This window comes from Rhea americana, unplaced genomic scaffold (genome assembly GCF_003343005.1).
Source record: "Rhea americana isolate MKP2758 unplaced genomic scaffold, rheAme1 scaffold_201, whole genome shotgun sequence".
Taxonomy (NCBI): Eukaryota; Metazoa; Chordata; class Aves; order Rheiformes; family Rheidae; genus Rhea; species Rhea americana.
Window position 1 is genome coordinate 1,460,517 of NW_028186162.1, and position 25,620 is coordinate 1,486,136.

Consider the following 25,620-nt stretch of genomic DNA (forward strand, 5'->3'; position numbering starts at 1 on the left):
CCCCCCCCCCCCCCCCGGCGCCCCCCCCCCCCCCCCCCCCCCCCCCCCCCCCCCCCCCCCGCCGGGGCCCCCCCCCCCCCCCCCCCCCCCCCCCGCGGCACAGGGCTCCCGGGGGTGCCCGCAGCCCTCGCGAGCCCCCTGCAGCATAGCAGCGCAGGCCTGAGACCCCCGCGTCCAGCAGGGCACCCACCCCCTTCCCACCTCCCCCTGCCCCATGCAATGGGTTTTGCAGCCGAACGGTGTCCCCCCACCCCAAGCGGCGCCCCTCTTGGGGCAAGCTGCGCCCTCCCGCCCGGGGAAGCGGGGTGGAGGGGGGGCGGCAGACCACTGCCCCGGGCGCGGGGAGCCCCGTTACCTGCCGGGGGGGGCCGGCCCGGGGGGCTCGGAGCCCGGGGGGCTGGAAGAGGGGCGTCAGGGCTGTCGGGCATGCGGCTCCGGGGAGCAGGCCACTGGTCACCCTTGGACTCCTTGCTCTCGCTTTCGTTTCTTCAGCGGGCCTCGAGGGGGAGGAGGAGGAGGAGGAGGAGCTGAAGGGAGGAAGCTCTCTGGCTGCCAAGGGAGGCGGGGGCGGGAGCGGCGCTCGGCGCCGCTCCGCGGGGCAGCCGCGTTGGCCGGAGATGTGCGCGGAGAGGCGGGAGCGGGCCCGGCCCGGCCCGGCTCGGCTCGGCTCGGGGCAGCCCCGCTCCCCTCGGCTCCTACGCGTGCACCTCCCCCCCCCCCCGCGGCTTTTTTCTGCCCTCCCCTCGGCCTTGGGGACCGTGGGATGGCAGGGGGTGTGATGGTGGGGACGGGAGGAGAACCGTGCGTGGAGGGGGTTGTCCTGGCTCCCACCCCGGGGAGCGGTTATAGGGCAAGGATACCCTTCAGCTGCAGCAGAGGACTCTGGACTTCACCGCGGTGCGAGTCGGGGCGGTGGGGGCGACTGCTTGGCTGCGGGGGCTCGTTCTGCGTTTAGAGCAGTGTGTCGTGCCCCTGCTTTAGCCCTGGGGACTTTAATATGGTGATGTCTGCTAACCCCTTCTCGGTAGCGCTGGTCAGGGCTTTGCAGGGTCTCGGCAGCCCTTTGCAGGGTGCTGAGATGGTTTCTGTGTACGCGGATAAGCAGAGGAAGGGAGGAAGGGTTGCCCGAAGCCGAGCAAAGCTGCCGTCTGGCTCTAGGGGCTCATTGGCCCCAGCTCGTCCTGGCCCCCCCAGCGCTGGTGTCCCTGCAGGGACGTGGCATGACGGGGTGTGTAGCTAGGTGGAGGGTGGGTGCTGCTGAGCTGGGTCTCCCAGTCTCCAGGGAAGCCTGGGGGTTCCCATCCTCCGGGTGCAATGCTGCACTGTAGCACCCGCAGCGGGAGCTGCTCTGGGAGCTGCGGCTGTGTGAGATCCCAGGCAGCAAGTGCGGGGAGCGGGGCCTGGAGCAGATAAGGGGCTGTGGCAYGGTGACAAGGCCGCACAGGAGTAGGAATTGCTGGGAAAAACAGCTGTCCCTGTTCCCTATGGGGCTGGAGAGCCCTCCGGAGCCACTTGAGCTGCACGTGCAGTGGAGGATCCGGTCCTCCTYGCGTCTGGAGGAGTAGTTCCCTTGAAAGGCCCATGCAGAAAAACTCACCGAGCTGTTTCCTCCTCCTGCCGTCAGCAGCCACATGACGGGTGAACCAGGAAGCGCTCGCAGCCTCCCTCCTTCCCACTGCAGCATCCTCGCCGGGGAGACAGYGGCCAGCTCTCGCCCCGCAGAGGGGCGGCTGGCAGGCAGGCAGGGCCACCCGGGGGGGCCTGGCAGAGCCCTCTCCGTTATTGGCTTTTATATTTTTTTCTAGCGTCCTTCTGACTTGCATAACGGGGCAGGGAGATTTGCAGCAGCCCCAGACAAACGAGGGTTGGGCAGGGACAGTGTGTGCCTGAGCTGCCGGGCTGCCCGTGCTCCCGGGGACCAGGCGGTGCTCCAGTCTCCRCTCTGCAGCACTGGTAAGGGTGGCAGGGCTCCTGGGGAAGGCAGAGGCTGCGCCAGGCTTCAGAGGTGCTCAGCRGGCAGCAGCGGCAGGCGCAGGACTTGCCACCTCAATGGCAGAGGAGAGACAGGCTTAGAGGGCTCTGGGTGCAGGGAGCCGGGCTCCTCCCTGGCTGAAGCGCCAACACCAGGGCTTGGGACATCATGTTCAGCCGGTCAGGATACCAAGCCCTTCCCTTGGGAGACTTTGACCGCTTCCAGCAATCCAGCATTAGGCTCTATGGTGCCCAGAAAGGCTTCTTCTCATTTGGATCCAAGCAAGACCCTCTGGGGCAGACCTCAAATGCAGCAGGTGAGTCCAGGCCAAGGGAAGAAGGCTGCCTTCATCCCTGGCCCAATGGTCATTTTTGCTGTAGGGCATCACACCAGCTGYGTGCCCTGCACCCTGCTGGCCTCCCCACCATTAATGCTGGAGCAAGGGATGCAGGACTTGCGGAGAGCAGAGGCTCCACTTGGGATTTATGAACAGGGAAGGGGCTAACAGGCCCATCAGAGCTGGGGCAGACATTCCCTTTCATCCTCCTGCAGATTCCTCACAGGGCTGGCTGTCCTGGATCTGCCATGGGATTATCACATCCTTGGTCTTCTTGTTGATGGTTGCCACCTTCCCCATCTCGGGCTGGTTTGCCTTCAAGGTAAGCAAGGACAGAAGGTGAGGAGCAGGTCAGTAAAACCTGTCCTGGGGGAGTCATTCTCAGCTCTCTCTCTCCCCCCCCCCCCCGAAGATGCAGCCCCAGTGCTTTTGCACTGCGGGCTGTGAAGGGACCAGGTTATGCAGCACAGAGAGGGCCTGCTTTGCCCTTGGATGACCCTACAGATCTGTGGCAGACCACAGAGTGGTCTTCTCCCCCAGCCTGCACCCTGGCAGCTGCAGGGGGCATATGGCTCAGGCAGCAGAGACTGGCAGTGGATGACTGCAGCTCTGTGGTCCAGCATCAAGCTTGATCTGGCCCCCAGGGCAACCCCACACAGGCTTCACCAGACTTAAAGACATCTGTATGTGCTGGTGGAAGCCCTTCAGGAGAGAAAGGATAGCTGTAGCAACTTTTTTTTTTTTTTTTTTTTTTTTTTACTCTTTTACAGCTGTTCTGGTCTAAATGTTCTCTTCCCAGATCGTGCCCACCTATGAGCGAATGATCATCTTCCGCTTGGGCCGCATCCGGGCTCCGCAGGGGCCAGGCATTGTCCTGCTGCTGCCTTTCATCGATAACTGGCAGAGAGTGGATCTGAGGACAAGGGCCTTCAACGTGCCACCCTGCAAGGTGAGCTGTCCCATGACCTCAGGACAGGGTGGGGACATATCTCTAAAACATCCAGAGCAGCTTTTTGCAGCTGTTTTTTTTAAGGGGTCTGGCTCTTGGCTCCTTGCACGCACCCAGCTGTCTCTTGAACTTCTACTTGCATGCCTTTGGCACCAAGTGCAATGTAAAGCTGGCAGCTGCAGGAGAAAAGAAATTARTATCTTTACTCCTAGGCTCTGAACACAAGGGGTGGGCCACAGGGCAGAAAGGGGGAGAGATCATGKCCCAGGAGCGGCAGGCCTGACTCTCCTCTGCACAGCTGACCTCCAAGGATGGTGCCATCATCTCGATGGGCGCTGATGTCCAGTTCCGGGTATGGGACCCAGTGCTGTCCGTCATGATGGTGAAGGACCTCATCACCACCACTCGTATGACAGCACAAAATGCCATGACTAAGACCCTGCTGAAGAAGAGCCTTCGTGAGATCCAGGCCGAGAAGCTGCGGATTGGAGAACAACTGCTAGTAAGGACTGCCCTAGCCCTGCACAGAGCTCCCACTCTTTCCCCAAACTCTTGGGCTCTTGATGTGGAAATAACTGTAAGGGAAAACTGTAGCTGTTTCCCCCATGTGGAGAGAGTCCAGCTGGCTGCGAAACCCTGACAAAAAGCAGGGAGATGAGAAGTAGTAGTGTTTAATGTGGAGCAGGTATCTTCAACCTCTGACTGCGGATCTCTGTACATCTATGGCTTATATCCAAAAGGTCTGGTTATAGAGAATAGTCARTGTGTTTTCAGAAGGTTTAAATTTGACTTCTGCCTCTCCACTGGGAAAATGTACTGAGGGACTGCGAGCTGGAAAGGGCTTTTAGAAAGAGAAGCAGGWCCGCTGCAGGGGGAACAACTACCCTGCCACCTGCACATCTAGGTCAAGCCAAGACCTTGTGGGTTAAATGGCTGCTAGGGAAGTTTGGGAGAGAGGTGAGGGGAGTCTGTAGGGCTGGGAAGAGCAGAGCTCCAAGATCGACCATCTGTGGGTTGAGGGGAAGGCTCCACCTCTGGCCAGTATTCAGCTGAGTTGCTTGGCTAAAGACATTCCCACCTTTGGGCAGGAAGAGATGATGGCTGGGAAGGTCTTTGGGATATACAGGTATCTCAGTGAGTCTGGGATGGTTTTGAGACCAGACACGCTGCCTGCTAAAGCACTACCCTAGGCCATGGTGCCCGTGGGAGATGGAGGATAGGGGCCAGCCTGGGAGGGGGAAACAGGGAACGAGAGAGAGCTGTCCTTCCTGCCTGACCTGCTCTGATCCAAGCTAGGCAAGCAAGCAGCCCTTTGCCTGCCCTTGCCTCCCCATCGYGTGCAGGCTCTGCATATCTCAGTGACCATGCACAGCACTGTTAGGCCTCTCAGGGCTTCATAACCCCATTCAGAGCTGCCTGGCTAGACCGCAGCTGGCTCCACACAGAGGTGGCTCTCTGTCCCTGGCTCCCAACTCAGGGCATATGAYTGAATGTGAGAGCAGCCAGACTGGGCCATCTCTTCCAGCACCCCACTGCTAAAAGCAGGTAGAAGCAGAAGAGTAAAATAAGCTATTATCAAGGATGCTGTGGAGGATGGCCTCCCTGACTGTACCCAGCTCTGGACTGAGCTGCCAACATCTCTTGCTCTGTTCCTGGCTCTATAGGTTGAGATTAATGACATGACCAAGTCCTGGGGCCTGGAGGTAGATCGAGTGGAGCTGACCATGGAGGCCGTGCTGCAGCTGCCCCAGGAGAGCATTACCGGCCCTCTCACCACCCTGCCACCAGTGCCGGGGCTGGAGGGGCTTGACAGCACCATTCAGCAGCTGGCTGCCCATCTCTTCAGCAACACTCTGACAGGCAGTGCCAACAGCACCCCGGAGGCAGGTAACCAGCTCTAGAACCACCGCTTGTCTGTTACGTGGGTGTCTGTCCCTCCAGTCCAATGACCTTTGCATCTGCTGGTGCTTTCCCWTGTGTTTTACAGAGGAGTCAAAGTCTCCAGGATATGATGTTCCTATGAGCGCAATGCAAATAGGCCGACAGGGAGAGCAGAGAGGACTRTCTAGGGCACAACTCAATACAACATTCAGCACAACACAAACTTTACAATAAGACATTGGAGAAACTGCTGAGGAGACCAGGAACGTAGCTGTGGGAATCTGGGCTCCAAGGATGAATGTGTTTCTGTGACAACTGAGATCTCACCATTTACATCAGGGCAAAGCCAAGGAAGGCCATGCAATTTCTGAGACAGCCGATACTCACGTTTGAAGGAACATTTGGGTGGGATTTGGCTCAGAGACTGTGTGTTGTTGATAATGATACTAAGAAGGAAGCAGCCTGGTTTGGTGTAGAGAGTTTAGCCGTGGTTTAAAAAAGAGGGGATTGGTTGGGGTAGCCATGATAAGATTTCTTACCAGGTGCTTTGAATCAAAGGTAGGAGATCTCAAGACCCACGTATTTGTTCAGGTCCCTTGTTCTTTCCAATAAGAAAAAAGATAGGCTGCAACTGTGGGTCTTTGGCTTAGCTAAATATCTTACTTCTTCAGGTATTTTGGCTGCAGGAAGATCASGGCAAGTAGGAAAATGAAATCTGATGGGCGCTGGAGGAGGATATGACCTGCTGGCCCATTTTTCAGAAATTCTTGCATCCATTGCTTGTGGATGCAAGCAGACCAGCTATAGTCAACCAACCTGCCTTCATCCAAACACTCCCTCTCTTGCTTCCCCTGAACCCCATTTCTGTGCCTTTGTCCCCAGCAGACAGCATGGAGATTGTGAATGAGGTGGAGTCCCCCACTGCTGCCATCCCCACCGCCAGCGCCAGGAGGAAACCCAGCGCAGACGAGCTGCTCTCAGCTGTGGAGCTCTTCCTGTCTGAGCAGTTAGTCRGCCAGGTGGGAGCATCTTACCAGGTCAACATCACCCTGCCGAGCGGAGCCCGGAGCGCCTATTTCATTGACCTTTCCTCAGGTCACTGCTCTTCTTTCTTTGGCATTGGCATGTTGGGGATGGGAAGGTGTACTGTGCTTGTGTCTCCTTTGCATGCTGCATACCCCACTGAACTCCTTGTGGAGGGGATCCCCAGGCAGGGAGGCCCCCAAAGCMTCCTATTTGCTAGCTCTGTGAAAGGCGCCCTGAGGTCTTTCACCCGAGCACTGCAGTTTGTCAGTTCTGGGCTTGAGTCTATGCTCCCTGGAAATCCAAAATGTAATTTGCTTTGGGTTAAAAACATGGATATTTTTCTTCCTTCTTTTTTTCCTTCCTTTTTTCCCCCTTTTTCTTCTTTTTTCTTTTTCTTTTTTCTTTTTCTTCCTTCTTTTTCTCCCTTCTTTTTTTCTTCCTTCCTTTTTTTTTTTCATTTAGAAAGACAGCATTAATGGAAACTTGGCAGCCAGGTGTCCCTGTGACTGACCAAGTGAGACTGTTAAAGGACTGCAGGACCATAGTTGGGTGTGTTAGGTCATGTCTACAACCAGCTCGAGCAGGTAGTGATGGAGCAACACATGTGGATAGCACCTTGGACATGTGCATGCCGGCAGGCATCCTCAAAGCACCCATTCCCCTCACAGATTTTTGCAGGCACCAGTGATGGTTTTCCTGGTGACTGTGACAAAATAGGACAGGGCTTGGAAGTGAACTACTGAAGCAGGACATTAGTGGAGCAATGCAGGAGAAATTTTTCTCCATGTTCCCTCTTCAGTAAGGACTCCTTCCTCCAAAATCACCCTGCCAGGTTCTTGTCTGTCACCAGGTCCAATTCAATCCATGCGAAACAGTGAGGGGAAAGCTCTAATAGGCAAACCTGCATCCTGAGGTTCACTGTTTCTTCTCCTCCTGCCTGTTTGTGTTCTATAGGCAGTGGGCGAGCTGGCCGCGGATTGCCAGAGAGCAGCCCTGATGTGGTTCTGGAGATGTCAGAGAAAGACCTGCAGGACCTCTTCCTGGGTGAACTTCGTCCCTTGAGTGCCTATATGAGTGGGAGGCTGCAAGTGAAAGGCGACCTGCACGTTGCTCTGAAGTTGGAGGAGCTCTTCAGGGCGATGAAGCAACGTAGATAGAGCATGTGTGTGGGTGTGAGTCTGTGTGTCCATGTGTGCATGTGTCTTTGTATGTGAGCGAAAGGCACTGGAGGGGTAAAGTCAGCAGAAGTGGGGAGTGCAGGGGTGCTGCATAGCGAGGGCCTTGCCTTCCCCACTTTGGAGCTCATGCTGTCCCCTCTGCAAAGCAGTAGGAGTCGCATGTGAGCAGGGAAACTGAGGCAATAGAAGCCCAGAGATCTCCCCTGTCCCTCAGGTTCCCACCCTCTTTGGGGTGAGCTCTGTTGCTTGTCCTTGCTCTTTTCTTTCCCTCCCCTCCCCACCCTTGCCCACAACTTTTCTAGTTGAGAACAAGTTGGCACCCCGGCTTGTGTCGAGAGAATCCCCATGTCCCTTAGCCAAGAGCTGCTGCAGGGCATAGACCAATGTCTTGATGCCTCCTCAGCAGTGAAGGGAAGAGTGGTTGGGCTCCCCTGGGAGATCTGGGGATGAGAACCCCTTGGGGACCTCATACTGGAAGGGGCAGGAGGTGACTGCACTGGACTGGGAAGAGCTTAGGGACATTGTAACCAAATCAGCTTGACAGAACAGCAGCCATGGGAGTGAGATGGCACAGAGGGGAGATCGTGAGTGGTCAGTGTAGCTGAAGAGAGACAACAGAGCAACTGGGCCAAGCTGGATGCCATGAGTGGGCTTGTGTTCAGGTCCAGCATGGCACTGCTGACCCCAGTGTTTCCAGGGGAAGAAGCAGAGGTTAGGGAATGGCCTGCCCAGATGTGCCTGGGCCTTCCCGGCACAGAGGTTCGTAATAAGTGATTGCGCTAATTTGTGCTTCAAAGTGCTTTTGCATGCGTGCTGTGAGGTCTGTCCGCAGGGTACGCATGGACTGTATATAGGCATATATAGATATTTATTTATTTTGTAAGCTTCCTTTCTATCAACTCTTGATTGACAATAAACCTGTTCTGTGGCCTTGCCTGGGGGCAGAGAAGATCTGATGATTCCGTGAGCAGACGAGGCATGTGGCCAGGACCCAGGTGGGCTCTGCACCCTTGCCTGCCTTGCTCCATCCCTTGGTGCCTCAGTTTCCCCTTCTGTAGGCCTAGGGGTGTGTAAAGCTGTGCAAAGCACTGCGAGATGTACGGAGGTCACATGTTGGCCAAGGCATCAGAGCTGTCTTTGCTGTTGACGTTAAAAAACGTGGTACAATGTACTGAAGCCCCAGGCTGTGCTGCCTCTGGCTCTGCCATTTGGTCGCTATAAACACCCGAGGTCCTGCCATGTGCTGGAAGAGTTGTCTGGGTGCAGCACAGACTCTTCTGGAGATCTCTAGTGATTTCTGCGTTCCTCGTTGAAATGGAGGAGTCGTGCTGCTACGAAGCATGGGGCAGAGGGACTGGCAGTCTGAGCAGCTGCTCTGGGGATTGGGGTGCCAATCCCTCCTGCAACACCGCCAGGTTCAGGCAAGGGTCTTTGGTTTCTGTGCAACACTCAGTACCAGAAATGTTAAAGTATTTCTGAGGTCATGGCAGTGCTAAGCTGTCCCAGGATGTTTTTAAAGACCTGCCAATACAGCTGACCCACCTGTGCCAGGCTGCTGCTTCCAGAGAGCCCATCCATCACACTGGAAGTGCAAGTAGACATGCTGCGAGGTGCTGTCCCAGGCATGTGCAGAGCAACAGGAGCAAAAGCAGAGCTATAGGAAAGAAGGTGCGTGCAAGGGGCAGGGCTGGGCTTGTTTGCTCAGAGCTTGTGAGTGACAAAAGAAGCTGGGTGGGTCCTATTGCCTTATAGGTAGCCAGGATCCTCTGGGCTGCAGCAGGGCAAAAGAGGCAGCATTTGGCCCTGAAAACAAGAAGTGAAATGTCTCATGGCTGCATTCAGGCCAAATCACCTGCTAAATCTCTTCTTCAAGGCCTCAGCGACATCCTACCAGGAGCAAGTTGTCTGGCAAGAAAATTGCACAGGCTGGTTCTCCCCRATGTGCAAAGCAAGACTGTGCCAAGAGATTGCTCTGTCCGCTCCTTCCTTCACCCTCTTTCCCTCTAAGACTTAAGCCAGCCCGGACAGCTGGGCTAGACCCTGGGAATTTGTGCAGAGCTAACCCCATCCCCAGGGACAGTCAGCCTGTGCAGAACGGTGCTGCCTGCAGAGGTGGCAGTGCCACCTCCATCATGCCCTGTCTCTCCCTGGGCTGGATAGTCTGGGCAAAGCCTCAAGGGCAGTCCTRCTTTCATGGTGGTCCCCTTGCAGCTGCAGGCAGGTCCAGGCTGAGATGTAATTCTCCCGGGGCTGATGCAATGCTGGAAGGGTGCACAGAGCACAGAAGATCCAGGGGTCAAAGCCAGTCACCCAGGAGAAATGGGGCAGGAAAATGCTTTCTGGAGGGGTGGGCAGTCACAGCTGCACCCAGGGCAGAGCTCTCCTCTGRGATGTGCTGCTGGGAAGCAGCAGAGCCCTCGTTAGCACTGCCGTGTCTCTGCCCATATCAGCTTTTGCCCTTCAGCCAGCCCAAACTGGGGCAGGGAAGCGGGGCCCTGCATTACAGCCCTGCATTTTCTCCGTGATTTGGCTCTTTGAGAAATGCTGGTGTGTTTGTGCTAACACCTAGCKCCAGTCACACCCAAGCTGAGCCTTTTCGCCTCACTGAAAGAGAGAGGGGAAAAGAAACAGAAACCTCTTTTTGTCTCGGGAGGCTGAGCTGACTGGAAGCCTAGTTATGGTCCACAGAGCGGATGCCGTGTCAGGGGTAGGAGCGATCACAAGAGGGCTCTGCGCAGCTGGCAGCCCGACCTCGAAGGTGGAGTTACTTCCAGGGCAGAAGAAAACGAAACTGTGAAGCAGAAGAAGCTGAAGGGACGGTTGGTCAGCAAGCAGAGGCCCACCAGCGCTGCCCGCGRCTGACGATGGCTGCAAAAGCCCCCCCAAGCCAGCAGAGCTCAGAGGCTGAGACCCAGGTAAGCTCCTGGCACTGTCCAAGGTGATGGGATTTTGTGGGGGCAGAAGGAAGGTGGGTAACAAGCGGTGGGGCTTCTGCAGTCTGCAGAGGGTCTGGGGACCTGACAGGGTGTCAGCGTTGGCCTGAGGGCTGAAGGAGGAGCGTGGAGAGGGGAAAGGATGGAAGTAAGATATGAGGTCTCTGGGGAAAGAAGTGACTAYGGGCCTGAGCCCCAGCATGGCTCTTGCTGTACAGGCAATGCTACCTCCTCCCCCCACCCCACCCCAGCATCTGCTGGGAGGTGGAGGAGGCATGTGGGGCACTAGGAAGTCTCCATCCTGGTAGAAAAACTGCATGATTGTCAGTCATTTTTTTGCCTGTGCCCCCAAGTGTCTCTTCCTGACCGACGTGATGGGGATAAGAGCTTCGGTGCCTGCGGGGCAGCCTGGCACCAGTGCCCGCCTGCACTCTCCCTTTGGCCCAGTGGGCGTGAAGCACCCAACCTGTCCACGGCAGGGAGGAAGGGCTGGTCTCAGCTCCGCAGATGAGCCCTGCAGGGAGGCGGTACAGGCTGGGAGGGCACATGAAGCACAGAGGTCCTGCAGAGACAGCGAGAGCGAAGAATCCAGAGGGACAGGCCYAGCGAGACAGTGAGTAGGGGAGGCAGACGGCAGGAGGGGTGTGCTCTGGTCTCGGGCCTGAGAGGCTATTTGAACTTGGATGGTTCCTCCGCGGCTGCGTCATCCTCCATGCTCTGCTCTTCCCCTCCTGCAGCTCTGGGGGCAGGAACTGGTGCCACTGCCCTGCTGCCACCCGGTCTTCCCCTGCGCCCAGGGCCAGGGTTGAGGTCTGCCTTCTGTGAGGCTGCCAGGTTGGGATCAGTCTCCTCTTTGCTAGAGGAGAGGAAGCACTTAGCAGGGCCCCTGTCGAGCCAAGCCCCCTGTGGTGCATGGGCCAGCTCTGGACTGCTTATGGAGCCTGTGCATCCCTGGTTGGAAATAGTTGCTCACTGATTGCTCAGCAGGGTCTGAACAGAGCTTGCAGGTCACCTCCCTCCACAGTATGTRTTTCAAGAGCTCTTAAAAGTACTTTTCCCTCGCCAGCATTCACAGTCTGTGGCTCTTTCTCCTTCCCTCTTTCTTTTCTTGCTCCCCAAGCTGCTGGAAAATGAGTTCCAGTTCGTTCTCTGYGAGGTCTGCCAGAAGGAATCACCCAACCTCAAGCTCCTCACCTGTCTCCACACCTTGTGYCTYGGCTGTCTCAGTGAAAACAAGCCCTTTGGTCAGTGCCCCGTGTGCCAGACCACCATCCCGCAGGCCAGCAGCATCTCTGACATGGACAATCTGCTGTTTGCCAGCTTGCAGGCCAGGCTGAGCATTTACAGGAAGATCGTTGACAGAGTTGACTTGTTTTGTGACAATTGCAAGAAGGAGGGCGAGTTCTGGTGCTCTGAGTGCGAGGAGTTCCTGTGCAAGACATGTTTTGAGGCCCACCAGAGATATCTGAAGAGGGATAGCCACGAAGCCAGGAGAGTGACGGATGTCAGGGCAGGGTCGGCTAGGGACTTTCTTGAGCACACAAGGAAGACTAGTAACTTATCCTGCTCCAACACAACTCACAAGAGCCAGACACTAAGGTAAACTTCCTCGCTGGGGGTGGTTTGTTTTTGTGATGCAGCCAAAGGCAGGGGAATATTTGCAATATATATGGGGGGAAATGCAAAAGACAGAAAAAAATGCCTTTGGGCTAGCTCCATGATAGGTGTGAGCAGGGTGTCTCTGTCCTTCTGCTTCTCTGATTGTCACCAGCTGGGTYACCATGTAATGGAGAAGATGGATGGGAAGTAAAGACTTGTGGGTTCTAGAGCAGGAAAGGAGGATTGGAGATAGCTAGGAACAGACCAGAGTCTAGGTGTGATGCAGTCAGATTCAGGTGCTCTCGAGGGAAAGTCCAAAGGAGAGTAGGAAGAGGCTGGAGCAGGCCATGGAGGCCAGCACTGACTACTAGCCATGATAGACCAGCTGCAATCTCTGCCTCAGAATGTTCCTAGACCACTAGTTGCCAAGACTAACAGGGTATCTACTGGGGATGGCTGAAAATCTCCCTTCCCCGTGTCTTATATTCTTGCCCTAAGCATCTTGTGGAGATAAGATACTCTTTGGTCTTATATTCCTATGCACTCAATAAATATCCTTGGAAGTGTACAGAATTCACTTATTTACTGCCCCTGCAGTGCATGGATGAACATCTACAACAATAGTTTTGCAGGCAGAGGAAGTGGGTATTGGTTTCTAGGAAGGAGAACCAAATTGGTTTCTAAGCTAGGACTTAAGCAATACTCTCATTTAAAAACAGAAYGGGATATAAGTCATTGCACAGGTCTAAAATAGAAATGGAAACAAATTCCTCCTTAGGAAACCAAATCAGATGGRGAAGGTTATGCCTGGTCTCTGCCTGAAACAAGGCTTTACCATCCAGCCCTCCTCTAAGATTCTCATTTTCTGTTAAGGGTATTCCTGTGACTGCAGGAAAAGAAGGTACCTAACTAGTTATACCAGTCTACTGCACTGTAGTAAATGGTCAGGCAAGCCCTTTAGCCAGCCCAAAAGAGGAGTAGAAAACCTGTGGAAGTGGTTTAGCTGAAAATGTGCTTTTTTGCAGCTGGGAAAGGATAAGGGCAAATGTCTGGCCTATGGTGGTAATTTGCTCACATTCGATCATGCCTAAATGAATGAGTTACAATAAGAGTATAAGAGCGCACATTTTAAATTACTGCTTGGCCTCACAGCATCTACTGCAAAAAGTGCTGCAAGCCTGTCTGCTGTGTCTGTGCCCTACTGGACAGCAAGCACGCGGGCCAGCACTGTGATATCAACACGGAGATCCAGCTGAGGCAGGAGGAGCTGCGCACCATGAGCCTGGAGCTGAAGCAGAGGAAAAGTGGCTTTGAAGATGCCTACAAGGTTCTGCAGAATGAGGCGGCCCGCCTAGAGCAGGTGAGCAGTGAGACTCGGGAGCAGATCCAGCAGCGCGTGGAGCAGCTGGTGCGGCTGATCCGGCAGGAGGAAGAGGAGCTGCTGGGGCTGGTGGAGACGCGGCGGGAGCAGGGCCACCGGGAGCTGGTGGGGGAGCTGCAGCGCGTGGAGGGCGTGCTGCGRCGTATGGAGGCCGGCGAGCGGCTYGTGGAGAAGATGAGCCTCTACGCCACGGAGCAGGAGGTGATGGACATGCAGCCCTTCATCAAGGACTCCTTGGAGGATCTGCGGAGGCTGCAGCCCACGGTGGCCGGGGGCCGAGTGCAGGCTGCCGGGGACTTTGCCGAGTGCAGAAGCAGGCTCCAGGCACTGGTGGCACGAGTGACCGGGCAGACAGGTAAGGAGATCCTCAGCCAGAGGGGCTGGTGTGGGCTGAAAACAGAGGGGAAGGTTATAATCCCTGGTTTGGTCATATACTTCATGGGTTTCAAGTTTCCTTTCATGTGGCTACTTAGTGGACCTGTGACTCCTGCCTTGCTCAGAGGCCCAGATCCCCTTTCCTTCCCCCAAGGACTGGGATGTTGTTGCTGCTTTCATTATTTCTAAAGTGCTGGTTATGTCTTGCTCTTATGGAAGATGTCAGACCCCAAATACATTTGTAGCAAGAGAGAACATGGTAAATTACTCAGACTTGAACTTTGTGGTGGGTTAAAAAATAAGGGAGAGGAATGATATCTGAGATGTGGAGTGCACAGAGAAGGAGTATTGGCTCACTGAGAAATTGGTATTTGGAAGGAGAAAATTCCACATCATCTCTGAGAAATGTTCAGTCTAGTGACACGTGTAAGTCCCTTAGAGGTCACAACTATCCTCCAACTTTTAGTGGCTTACGAACCACTAACCATTCAGATCTCCATTAGACATTCACAAGAGCTGGCTGAGTACTTTAAAAAAGATTTACATTTGCTAAACTTGGGCTGTCCACAATGCTGGAGCATCTGGGACAATTCCCATTTTGATTTGTTGTTACTGCCTTGAGATCACATATCCAACTGGGAAGGTGAAACACTTCCAGGAAGCAATCCCCAGCAGGGGTTGGTGAGTGGTCTGTGAGTGATTTGGTGTTTGGCCAAGTGTTTGCACAGCTCTTCAGCAGCAGTGCTGTGGAAGAGATGCTGGTGGTACGGGAGTGGTGAAGGCCTTTGTGTCCTTGATATGTGAAGAGAATCTGGTTACTTGTATGTTGGAAGAGCAGGGGACAGTAGAGGGGCTGGCTTGGGAAGCCTGTGGTAGCATCCTTCCAGCAAATGGGGAAAAAAAGAAACCAGGGGAAGGGACTTTGAGAGGTCTTCTGCTCCAAAGTCCTGCTGCTGTTGGGCTGATTCAGTTCAGACCTGACTGCTACCAGAGTCCTCCTTGGCCTGCTATGGGCTTCCACCACCGAGCACCCTGGGGCAAATTTGTGGATCACAGACAGTCCCAGAGAAGACCAGGGGTGATCTCTGGACAGAGCTTGGGGTTTACTGGGGACAAGCTGCAACTCTCCCCACTCTTCATGTCTCTGCCACTTGGTGAGCATTGTCCCTCCATCCTCTCCCTTGACCCCACTGAGATTGCCTAGAACAACTGCCCTCTAAGTCCTGATTCTTCCCTTCCCTTCCTGTTCCCTTCCCTTCTCCTCCTCTCCCTGTGACAGGTTCCTCTACTCCCCAACATGACTCCCCGTACGAAGATGAGAGCACCCCAATACTCAACCCTGAGCTTCAGTCTCCTCGGAAGCAGGCCCAGCTGCGCAGATGTGTCACTGCAGGGCTCCCTACCCATGACCACGAGCAGCCCTGGGCACCCATATCAGACCCCTCCAGCAGCAGAGGACATGTGTATCCAGGACAAGGAGGGGTTGCATCCCCAACCCAACCCATCTCTCCAGACCTTGCTAGGCAGAGGAATGAGGAAACAGAGGATGATTCTGGGTCACCTGTCTGTGCCCACGGGGAAACTGTGCCTATTGCCAGGAACACCCAAGACTCTTTGGTCTCCTTTCAGGAAGATTTTGGTGCCTGGGCCAGGTCAAATGTCCAGCAGGCAGATGAGCTCCTGAAGGCAAGCAATCATCTGCTGAAAGCTCAGCAAAGGGCCAACAGGCACCTATTATCCATGGCACGTGGGGTCAGGGCCATGTCCTGCTCCCTGGACACTATTGCCTCTGCCATGGGGCCCTTGCTGCAGAGCTTGCTGCAATCCAAGCAGCAGCCTGCCCCAGCCATGCCCAGCCTGGAGGAGTCCATGACAGCAGACATGGACTGGCCATCGCTGCACTCCAGTGTACTGGAATTATTCCTTCCTAGCACCTCACAGCCCAGTGAGCCACTGTTCCCAACAGCTCCCATGGCCTCTTCCCCTAGGATACACCCTCCTTCCTGCCCTCCCAATGCTTCTGACCCCCCTGCCAGCCCAGTGCACTCTGTGCACCTCAGCACAGCTTCAACTGAGACCTTGGAGGGCAAATGCCCCCAGCCAAGGCGTTCCACTAAAGGCAAACGTAGTTCTGAGTCCTCTTCCAGGCTTTGGAAAAGGAAGAAGTGAAGCTCCCTTTGCTGCTGTTCCAGGGTGTCCAGATGACCAGAGGTGGTTGCTCATGGACCTGTATTACATATCTTGAATGAGGGAGGCTGGTCTTGGGAGGCCAAACACAGAGTTCAACTCTCAGCTGCCCTGTTACTGATGTCCATAATGGCCTTAGGCACGTCCCTTCGCTTCTCTGCTCTTTGAACCGCTGTTCTCCCCAACTTACTCTGCTGACCTGAAAGGAGGCTCCATCCACCCCATTTCTGTAGGCGAGGGCTCTGATGGGAAGCAGTATGATCCAGAATTGAGGTATGATTGGAGAGCRTAGTGGGAGGATCATGTCTGTGACCCTGGGAGAGAGATGGGAGTGAGTGTCCTGCACTGTGAGGAACCTGCCTCTAAGTCCGCAGTGCTCTGCAAGGACAGCCAGACACAGACTAGGCCCCCTCATCCCTGCATGGTTTGCAATGGTCTGCAGCTGTTTTGAAAATCTATTAAAGGTCCCAGTAGGGACCAGCTCTCCACCTTACCTGTGCAAACCTTGCTATGCCAATAAAGCCCTTTTGGACTGAAGAGCGAATGTGTCTTTTGCTGGTGTCAGAGCCTAAAAAGGGTCCTTCTGAGGTGGGCTGTCCAAGGAATGTGGTTGGGGCGAGAACTTCCCAAAATATACTCCGCTCCCTATGAAGGGCTGAAACAGGAATGCAGCAACAGGGCCAAACTCTGAGCACTGCTTCTTGCCTGTAAACGTGGTGCAGTGGCAGGCAGCCCCAGAGCTAGCTGTGAGCGAACCTAGAGAGGACAGGGCTCCCTGGAGACATGAGCTTGATTTGGTAGTCTGGTACTGTCCCTCCTAATGAGTCCTTGCCATTGAAGTATGATAACTAGCTCAGGAACAGCACGATGCTCCTGATTTTGTTTCCCTTCCGAGTGTTGTGGGCCCTGCCTGGTCAGCTTATGGGCCTGAGGAAGGCAAGAAGGTGGTTCTGTAAGCGGCAAACCCGTATGGGAGAGCTTTATGAAAGGAGCCTTTAGTACAAGGATGAGAGAAGGAACTAATAGCTCCCAGGGTCTGATCCTGGACCAGTGCGCCACAGAATTCAGTGTGGCAAGCCCACGTGAGCAAACAGCCTCATTGTAGGAGGGTCATGAGGGAAGAGTGGGAGAAATTGAGAGAAGAGGACCTGAGCACTATAGAAATGTGGCGCTGGTGGCTCCAGAGGCATTTTGGGGGATCTGACACATTTCTCGTCAACGAGTCCTTGTCAAGGTAGTACTTACCTGGAAGCAGTGGATGCAGAGCTGCAAGGAGTAGCAGGTTAAGCAGCCAGCTCTCTGATGCGATCCGGTGAGCTGCACGCTGAAATATTCACATGGCCAAGTGCCATGCTGCATGGGCGCGCCCGCTTCCGCGGASAGCAGACGATGAGTGCTAACGGGAAGTGAGCAGGCTGGCAGCTGGGACCTAGTGCGAATGCTTGATTTTGGCCTCAGCAGCATCTGCAAGTGGGGCTTTGGGCTGCCTCCCGTGACCACACAGCCCTGCAGCTAGTGACGTGACGCAACCCTGGCACAGGAGCCACATTCACACGGTCTGTGGGTTGGCCGCCACTGCTGTGTGTGTGTGTGTGTGTGTGTGTGTGTGTGCACGCTGGCATGTTGGAAACCTGACTTCACCTTCTGCCTTTCTGTCTGATTTTGCTTGTGTCAGGTCATGCCATGTAAGGCTGTGCCTCAGTTTCCCAATATGTGAATGTCAACATCTTCTGTGGAGCTCTTTTATTTCAGCTCATTCAAAGCACTGTAGCAAGGCTGGTACTTGGGGCTCTCAGATGTCTCTAATGCTCCTCTCCCTCTTCTCAACAAATTGTATTTTTGTTCTTTCAGAAGCTACCTCTGCTCAAGCTACAGAAAATTCCTGCMAGGTGAGACTTGGTTTCTACATGTTTTACTCTAGAAATTTTGCATTGCAGTATTATCTGGCAAGAATTCAAGGCTACCTTCCAGCCCTTCCAAGCACAAGATCTTTTGCTTGATTGTAAGGGATGACTGGTTGCTGCTTTCTAGGTTCCTCCTCACATATTTTATTTTGAAAGGGCTTCAAATGAGATCTCAGACTCACTTGGCCAGCTACCGCACACCCCTCCCTTGACCTGGGCTGTCCCTAGGGGTAAAGCTGCAGACCAGCCCTTGTGCCCAAACTGCCATGGGAAACTTTGCCCCTTGAAGGTACCTTTCTGGCTAAGGTGCAGACAAACCAGAACGTGAGATACGCCACCACATGTATTTTAAAGATGTCATGGGCACATTAGCATGCAAATCATTTCCTCCCTTGGCTTTTCAGACTGCACCTTGCCCTGTGCTGAGCGAAAAGCRAGGGCTGTTATACATCCACAGCCAGGGCTGGTGGGAGAGAGACATTACAACTGGCTCTGATGTGACTGGTGTCTCCAAACACATCTTTGCACTCCAGAAGGGCAAAGACCCACCCCAAGCAGACGTGACCCAGGGGCTAAGATGTCTAAGGCAAGCTCTCTTCTCTTTTCCCATGGTGCATGAAGGATTTGTGTCCGGCATCAGTCCTGCCTGCCTCTGCCTGGGACAAAACTTTCTTCTGAGCCACCACAGAAGGGTATGACTGCTCTCCTCCTGTATCTTCTGGAGGGGTCCAGACATTAGTCAAACATACAACTGGTAATCCAGGTGGATCCAGGCACAGGCTGGAGGAATGACAAAATSACTATGCATTAGCCAGGCAGCCTGGGCCTGATGTCTCTGGACGGTGGGCTGGGGTCTACCAGGCTGCTCATGTGCAGAGCTTATGCAGCTTGTCCTCTGCATAAAGACTCCCCTCCGGGGAGCAAGACTGGACTGSAGAATGGGCCTAGTCCTCTTTGCAGGCAACACAGAGAGCGAACATCCCCACAGCAAGAGCATTTTTGTCTCTGGGAACCTTAAGGCTTAAATGATAAGATAAAGATGRTTTTTCCTTCAAGCTCAGGCAGCAGAGATTCCTTAGTGACTTTGTGACAGAAAGTTCCTGGCCAGTGCAAGCAGGAAGGGTGCCCTGTCCAGGATGGCTGGAGTGATCACAGCCTTTGAGAGTCAGGGCCAGGAGAGGCTTCATGCCAGAAAGAAGTGGTGTTTGGTGACCCTTGAGACCATGTGGGTAAACCACACTTGCTTTGGGCAGAGTGCAAACCAGTGTGGGAAACTAGCTGAAGACTAACAAAATACTCGGAGGCACTGACAGCACAAAGTTATTCTAGGAAGAACAAACTTCCCTTTGCCTRGACAGCTCTCCTTCTCCAACCCATGCCTCTCATCTCCCCTCACTACCATTTCATGCCCTCCATCTCTCAAAATAGGTGCTTTTCCCCATCTCACCTCYTCCCCAAGCCCCTCTCTAGCCCAGGACTCCCCCCACACATCACTAAATGCCAGTCTCGCACCCTGACATCCCCCACTCCTCTGTCACACCTTTCTGTTCCTTGCCCTGTGTCCTTTATCTGTCCCCACGTGGGTCCTATCACAGTCTCAGACTGGTATATTGGGTATGATGGAGCAGTGCCCAGAGACTGAAGCTGTTTGCTCACCCAAGTAAGCTGCGCTCATGCAGCATGCTGTCTCCTTTGGGTTTGTTACCTGACTCCAGAGGGAGTTATAGTAGAGACCACTTCRTCCAGGTCAGGAGGTCCCAGCCCCCTCCCACTGCTGCTGTAAGCACGCTCAAAGCTCACACCTAGGCAGACCGACAAGGCTGCTGTCACTGGCTCTGTTTTACATGGTTAGGTTCTTSCTGCATCCACCCCTGTGAAGAGGAAAAATGTTCAAAATGCAGATGTCTTGCCATCACCAGTGAAGGTGATAAAGGTTGAAAACAATGACTTTGAATGGACGAATTCAAAAGTCCTACAGAGACAAAGCTCCTTGGACCAGCCTGGAACAAGCTATTCAGTGTCCACTGTGAGGCACACCACCAGGGAAGATGGCTTATTGGAAGACAGGCAAAATAGCAATGGTGGGCTGCATGATTCGGGTAAGCAGCATTTGTTCAGGATTTTCAGTGATTTCTTGCTCTTCATTTCTAAAGCAATGAAGCCATGGTAGATATCTGGGGGGAAAGCATCAAAGCAGGGCAGTGAGAAGCGTCCCCATAGATAAATTTCACAAGAGGATAGTTACGTCCCAGCATATCATCTTGAATGACAAGATGTTCAGCAGTGACTGCTAGGGAATTAGACTTCATTCAGAGAACTCATCCTGTGTATACTGTGTATCTGTGACTTGGAGGGGATCAGTCCTTTTCCAGGGGGGCACTGGCACAGGGGCCTACTTGCTTCCCATCCTCACTGATAGCCATCCAGAGCCACCTCTCAGCATGGCTAATGATGTAGATTGCAGGGGCCATCAGACCCTTGCACCCAGCACTCACTGCAAAGGCAGACAGACCCRTGGGTGCATCTGAAATATGACGAGTCTTTCCTACCTTGGCAGATAACGATCTTTTCTGCTTGGACAGTTTTGAAGAGGACAGCAGCGATAATGAGTCATTGGTGAGTGCAGCTAGCCACCTTGTGGCTGACGGGGCAAAGGATGGTCAACAAGCTCAGTCTCCTCATGCAGAAAAGATAAGACTTCTGGTGTTAGGTCCTTCGGTGTTTAGTGTTTAAGCTCAGGCTTCACCATGAGGATGGGACCACCTGGTACTTCCAGACCTCCAGCAATYTCCCAGAGTTCCCCTCAGAGCCTGGAAAACAATTTCTGAAAGTCCTGAGTGGTGAAATACCTTTTGTAAATTCCCTCAGTTCCCTTTAACTTCTGGGAGAACTGGGCCTCYCAGTAGCCTGGGAATCTTGGTAGATACCATCCTGGTGAAGACAAGGTTGTGAGCAGACAAAATGAAAGCCAGCATGAGAAGGCAGTCCAAAATCTCACCTTGTCTTCAAGGCTGTGAATGGCTGGATTTTCTCTGTTACTTTTGAGCAGTTCCAACAATACTCTGTGCCATTGAAAGCTGTTCTACAGCTCTTCGGAAGATATTATGGAAATGAGCAGCTTCCTGGCCTGACTGCTGTTTGTCTTGGCTCACAGCCAGAGGAGAGATGCAGGCTTGCCCAAAGGTAGTCGCAGCTTTTCTTTCAGTTTTGAGCGGAAAGCCAGTTAGGAATGATCCAAGTGGGCCATCCCAGYAGTGGTCTGCTTACTGTAGAGACCRTCTTTGGGATATGTGTATGACTTTGTTTTGCAGTGCTGGAGGGCGTAAGTCTTCGTGATCAGCTAGAAGGGCTTATTATAGCATAAGTCCTCTAACAGGTAATTCAAATAGATTCCTAAACTTTGGTAAGCTTCCACAAACAGCTATGGCTGGGTGTGTTTGCTAGCTCCATACAGAATCAGTTAATAACACAGGCAAGGCTCGGGGAATGAGTGCATAGCTTGTCTTACGTTTTCATGGACAATCTCTTCTCCCTTGCCTGGAACAGAGTGGCTTGGTCCGTGCTGCCTACTGCAAACAGTCGTTGGCCCGTGCTCTGTGCCAAGCCATGCTCAGGCATCATCTGAAGCAGTGCACGCACTGAAACCATGCCAGAACCGTGCTGACAAGAGCAGTCCCCAAAGCCAGCCTGGATTTTTCAGGTTGGCCTCTTTTGTATCCCTGTAGTGCTCCAACTGTATCCTGTTACCTCAATGGCCTCTCAGTGCACGTATTGTTTTTGCTGCCAGGGCACAAGCTGAGCTGTTATTCGGAGATAGAGAAGGGCCAACAGAGTGGACTATCCTTCTTCTCTAACTCTTTTCATCTTCATGAGCCTTATCCAAGCCTGCACTTCAGCAGTTCTGTTCATGAAGTGTCCTGCTGGCCCTCCAGGACTCATGGGTTCCCAGAGCTGCTACTGTGACCCTTGTACACTTCGTCAAGAGTAAATTGTTTCTTCTTCCAGGACTCCAGTCTGCTAGATGAACCCAACAGCACGCTTGATGAGAGCACCAGTGAAGAATGCCTGGGCATTGCCACCACCAACCTTGCCGCACTTGACTCAAGACAAGGATACCTGATGTTCTTTGATGTGAAGATTTTGAGTAAGATCCTAACTGTTCATGCTTCTCATTTGCAAAGAGCATCTTGTATTGCAGTAGGCTCAGATCCTCACATCTGGCAATGTCTCTTTTGGGAAGTCCAGGCACTTCCACCACAACCTTGGCTTTGTAAGGGAGAGGCAATTCTCCTGAGGCCCCAAGAGTCCTTGCCTTAGATTTTCTGGATATCTGGAGGGCTGAGAGGAACACGATACCTATAGGGCCACGGGTAGATTTGTGTGAGATCGCTCGGCCAGTTGAGCAGCCCTTGGGCAAGCCTTGAGCTGTTGCATTTTGCATATAACAGTATGGACCCCAAGTTCCTTTTCCCAAGGGGGAAATCTCTTTTAGTCAATGTGGATTTTACTTTTCAAACCTCTCCTTCGTCCACCCTCAGACAGCAGCAAGAGCTGTCATGTGCCTAGTGGGGGAAATAATCCCACTGCAGGAGGTGTTAAGGTGCATGAGAAGTGTACTACTAAAGGCTGCTAAGTGATGAAAGCTGAGGGCATGACTGAATGCAGGAGGGTGGAGGTAGAAGAAACAATAAATCCATCTCCTAACTGCTGTTGATGGTGAAAGCCTTTAGAAGCTGAGCAACTCAGTCAGTGTTTCATTTTCCTGCTGAGTAAGAGATTAATTCTGCCTTTTTTTCCTCTCTGTCTCATCCTCTTTCCCTTCTCCCTTATCTTTCCCAGAAAATGAGATCATTCAGGTGGCAGTGGTAGACAAAGAGAAAGCTTTCCCAGTCCTGATTCAGCCAGTGAAATGTCTGTCTGCCTTGTTGGCCAAAAATAGCGTCTGCGAAGTTGGCCTGAAAAATCTGCTTTGCCACCTCAACACTGTTAACAGGCCCATCCTGGGTGGATTTGGGCTCTGGKCGCTCCCCTTCCCCACCCTCTTGAAAGCGCTGACATTTGTGGACAAAAAAGGGGAATTCAGCTCTGCAGTGTATGGTTTCCTAGACGTTTTGCCTCCGATTAAAGAGAAGATCCCTGGTAGGGATAATTACAAGCTGAAGACTTTGGCCAACACTTATCTCTGGCGACAGCTCAGTGAYTGCAATGCCATGGAGACTGCAAGGGCTGTGAAGGATCTGTACGAGGTCCTAGATATTGACCTGGTGCGGGAATCCAGGCTGATTCTCAGCTGTGACAGCCTGAAGTGTTTCATCTCCCTTGAGCCATTGCTGACTGAGAAACTCCTCACCAAGCCATCAGCCCAGACACTGGCCCGTCACAACATTGGCCTCTCCGAGCTCTCAACCTGCTACARGCATAACCCGAACAAAGGGCTCCGGAGAGTGTGCCGTCTCATCAATGCTCATCGACACAGCTCCGAAAAGAGAGTCCGAAACCTGAGCAAGATCAAGGTCTACTTCCAGCGCCAGCAGCAGTCAGCTGAATGCCAGACAACCCCTGCGGGCAGTGATTTTCTGGGAACCATAAAAAGTGAGAAAAAATGTTGAAAGATGTCTGTGCCTGTCCAGTACAAGAGTGCAAGACCCTGTCTCTCACTCCTGGAGAAAATTACCAGCTCATGTCACTAGCTTTGCATTCAAGATTTCCTTCCTACTCCTGCCTGTGGTGATGGATTTGGGTTTTGATACGTGATAGTTGCTTGCTGTCCTCTCTCATCTAAACACCTGTGTTAAAGGTGAAGGACTGAGGACACTCGATTGGCTGGGACATATCCTCTGGCTTTGCTCCARTCTTGATACCCCGTAGCCTCCTTGTGCCTTAGTTTCCCCTCTGAATGAATCAAGCTAAATATAGGAAGAAATCTTTCCATGATTCCTAGGGAAGGACGCTGCTTCTTGCAGTTCGTCTTACCACAAAGCCTCTGCTGGWTTGGGGCTTGGGGAGAGAAAAGGAAGAAGGAAGGGGGCAATGTGGCTGGAAGCCAAAGGGAAAAATAGCAGGTACTGAAATTAATTTAGAAGGATCAAGGGAGCAAACGATGTCTGTAATTCCCTAGGTCAGGGAGAGAAGGAGGAATGTGGAAGAAGGGGTTAGCAGAGATATTGGCCTTTTTTGGACATGATCCACACCCTGCTCTGCTCCCCAGCTTGGTAAGGGGTGCCCCCATCTTGCACATCCTGCCCTCCCTTGGCCTCATTTGTCCAGCTCAGGGATGTCCCTGCCTCTTGTAGGTACAACAGCGAGGAGAGAGGGCTGTCCCTCGTGCTCCGCATGTCAGAGCTGCTCTGTTGCCCCGAGCAGCTGAGCCTTCCTGTGAGCCAGTATTTGCAATGTCACTGTGGGAGGAACCAAACCCAGTCATACTCAGTGGACATCTTTTGGCCGACAGGATTCAGTGCCTGACTGGCACAGACTCACCTCTCTGCTCACGCGCTCTGGTATTCACCTTCTGCCCCGGAGCCAAGTCCCGAAGGAGGACAGTGTGAACACAGGCAAGAAGGGCTTGTGTCAGCCATTCCTTTGTGTGAGACACCAGATCCTGGAGAGTGGGGGGGACCAGGCTGAAGAAAGAGACCAAAATAAAAATAAAAAAAAAAAACACATCTTTTGGTCCATATAGTCTGAGATATGAACCTCCTAAGCAAGTGTACAGTGATATTGTTTTCCTACCTCTTCCCTCGCTTTTCAAGTTCAAAGATAGACAGAGAATTGCTTGGTCAGTGAGTGAATCTCAGTGCTCTTTCTGTAGAGGATCCTGTCCTGCTTACAGATGCAGAAAAAATAAATCATTTACCTAATTTGATGTACATTGCTAATAATTTGCTTTTGCTCTCCATTCCTGTAATATCCACTGGGGCATGTAAAAAGGGCCAGGGCAGAGAGTCTGGTCCAGCTACTCCACATCCTGGACACTTGTAAAGGGAGATTAGTGGGGTATTGGGTGCTGGAGGAAAGTGTGTTTACCCCCCACCCAGCCTCTCTGCTCAGTCTCAGGGTGCTATCACAGCCTAACAGTCCCTTGTGCCCTCAGCACAGCACAGATGAGCACAGAGAAGCAGAAAAAATCCATTTGGTTTCAGGGGAGTGAAGGGGGGGGGGGAGTGGGGAGGAATCTCTCTCTCTCCTTCCAGCCTTGTGGTAGTAAGAGACAGTCAGAACGAGCCTGCCCTTCCCTGCACTGCTGCAAGTTCAGACAGGGAACCTGGAGACGAGGAGCAGGCTCAGACTCCTGATCTGGGAACGGCCGGAGCAGGCCTGGCATGTCTGTTCTGCAAGGCAGGGCCATCCCTAGTCACCTCCCGGAGCCTACGAGGCTGCCAGCGTTTCCTGGAAAAGCTGTGTGAGGTCGCGCGTACGTGAGGCATCCGGATATCCTCCTGCATCTAGGTAAGCCTTGGCTTGAGGCCAAGGGAGAGAGAGAGCACCAAGAGCTCCTGCTTGCTTAGGCAGGAGCAGAGAGGGCCTGGCATGGTGCTCCCCATGGGAACAACACACATTATTTGCCTTTGCACGGTGTGTAGCTGTCCTGCCTGTTGGCAGATACCCAGTTTGGATCGCACTGAAATGATCTGATTCAGCCGTGGCAAACAGAGCCAGCTATCGCCGTAAGCTCGTGGGTGTCTCGTCTCATCCTCATCAGGCTACACCCCACGCCTGACATGACGGGAAGGCAGGAGAGGCCACAGCTCGCAAGCGAGGGCAGGAGGGGGACTTGGGGGGAMGCCTCGCAGCAAGCAATGAACCCACCAACCTCTACCCAGCAGCGGGAGCAGAACACACGTTTTCTCTGTACTGTCCCTAAAGTCCCACACAAGGAGTGCTGTTTAAAGCCGTGG

The 25,620-nt window shown here is 53.4% G+C and overlaps 3 protein-coding genes across 6 annotated transcripts in view; 2 read left to right on the plus strand and 1 right to left on the minus strand.

Moving 5' to 3' along the window:
* The window catches only part of PML (PML nuclear body scaffold), an 11,707-nt gene extending 10,088 nt beyond the window's left edge, over window positions 1-1,619 (minus strand). Inside the window, exons 1-2 of the mRNA XM_085304004.1 lie at window positions 1,598-1,619; window positions 356-497 (exon numbers count right to left, since the gene is read on the minus strand). Coding sequence (XP_085160130.1) covers window positions 356-428 — 73 coding nt within the window. The 5' untranslated portion in view covers window positions 429-497; window positions 1,598-1,619. The remainder of the gene's footprint in view (window positions 1-355; window positions 498-1,597) is intronic.
* STOML1 (stomatin like 1) lies at window positions 816-8,325 on the plus strand. 2 transcript variants are annotated; one of them, XM_085304005.1, is made up of 7 exons: window positions 816-2,288; window positions 2,525-2,631; window positions 3,109-3,258; window positions 3,557-3,760; window positions 4,923-5,145; window positions 6,022-6,234; window positions 7,120-8,325. In XM_085304005.1, the coding sequence occupies exons 1-7, from the start codon at window positions 2,141-2,143 to the stop codon at window positions 7,320-7,322; spliced, it is 1,248 nt and encodes a 415-aa protein (XP_085160131.1). In that variant the 5' UTR covers window positions 816-2,140; the 3' UTR covers window positions 7,323-8,325. The 2 variants fall into 2 exon arrangements, with proteins under 2 accessions (XP_085160131.1, XP_085160132.1); XM_085304006.1 differs by having other exon boundaries at window positions 6,025-6,234.
* Window positions 8,326-10,089: 1,764 nt separating this feature from the next.
* On the plus strand, window positions 10,090-24,571 carry LOC146596422 (protein PML-like). Of its 3 annotated transcripts, XM_085304007.1 has the most exons (8): window positions 10,090-10,258; window positions 11,397-11,875; window positions 13,028-13,611; window positions 17,670-17,707; window positions 19,575-19,821; window positions 20,280-20,338; window positions 21,728-21,866; window positions 22,562-24,571. In XM_085304007.1, the coding sequence occupies exons 1-8, from the start codon at window positions 10,208-10,210 to the stop codon at window positions 23,329-23,331; spliced, it is 2,367 nt and encodes a 788-aa protein (XP_085160133.1). In that variant the 5' UTR covers window positions 10,090-10,207; the 3' UTR covers window positions 23,332-24,571. The 3 variants fall into 3 exon arrangements, 2 of the variants coding, with proteins under 2 accessions (XP_085160133.1, XP_085160134.1); XM_085304008.1 differs by lacking the exons at window positions 19,575-19,821; window positions 20,280-20,338; XR_014895746.1 differs by lacking the exons at window positions 19,575-19,821; window positions 20,280-20,338; window positions 21,728-21,866; window positions 22,562-24,571 and adding an exon at window positions 14,911-16,091 and having other exon boundaries at window positions 17,670-17,701.
* Window positions 24,572-25,620: the final 1,049 nt, after the last annotated feature.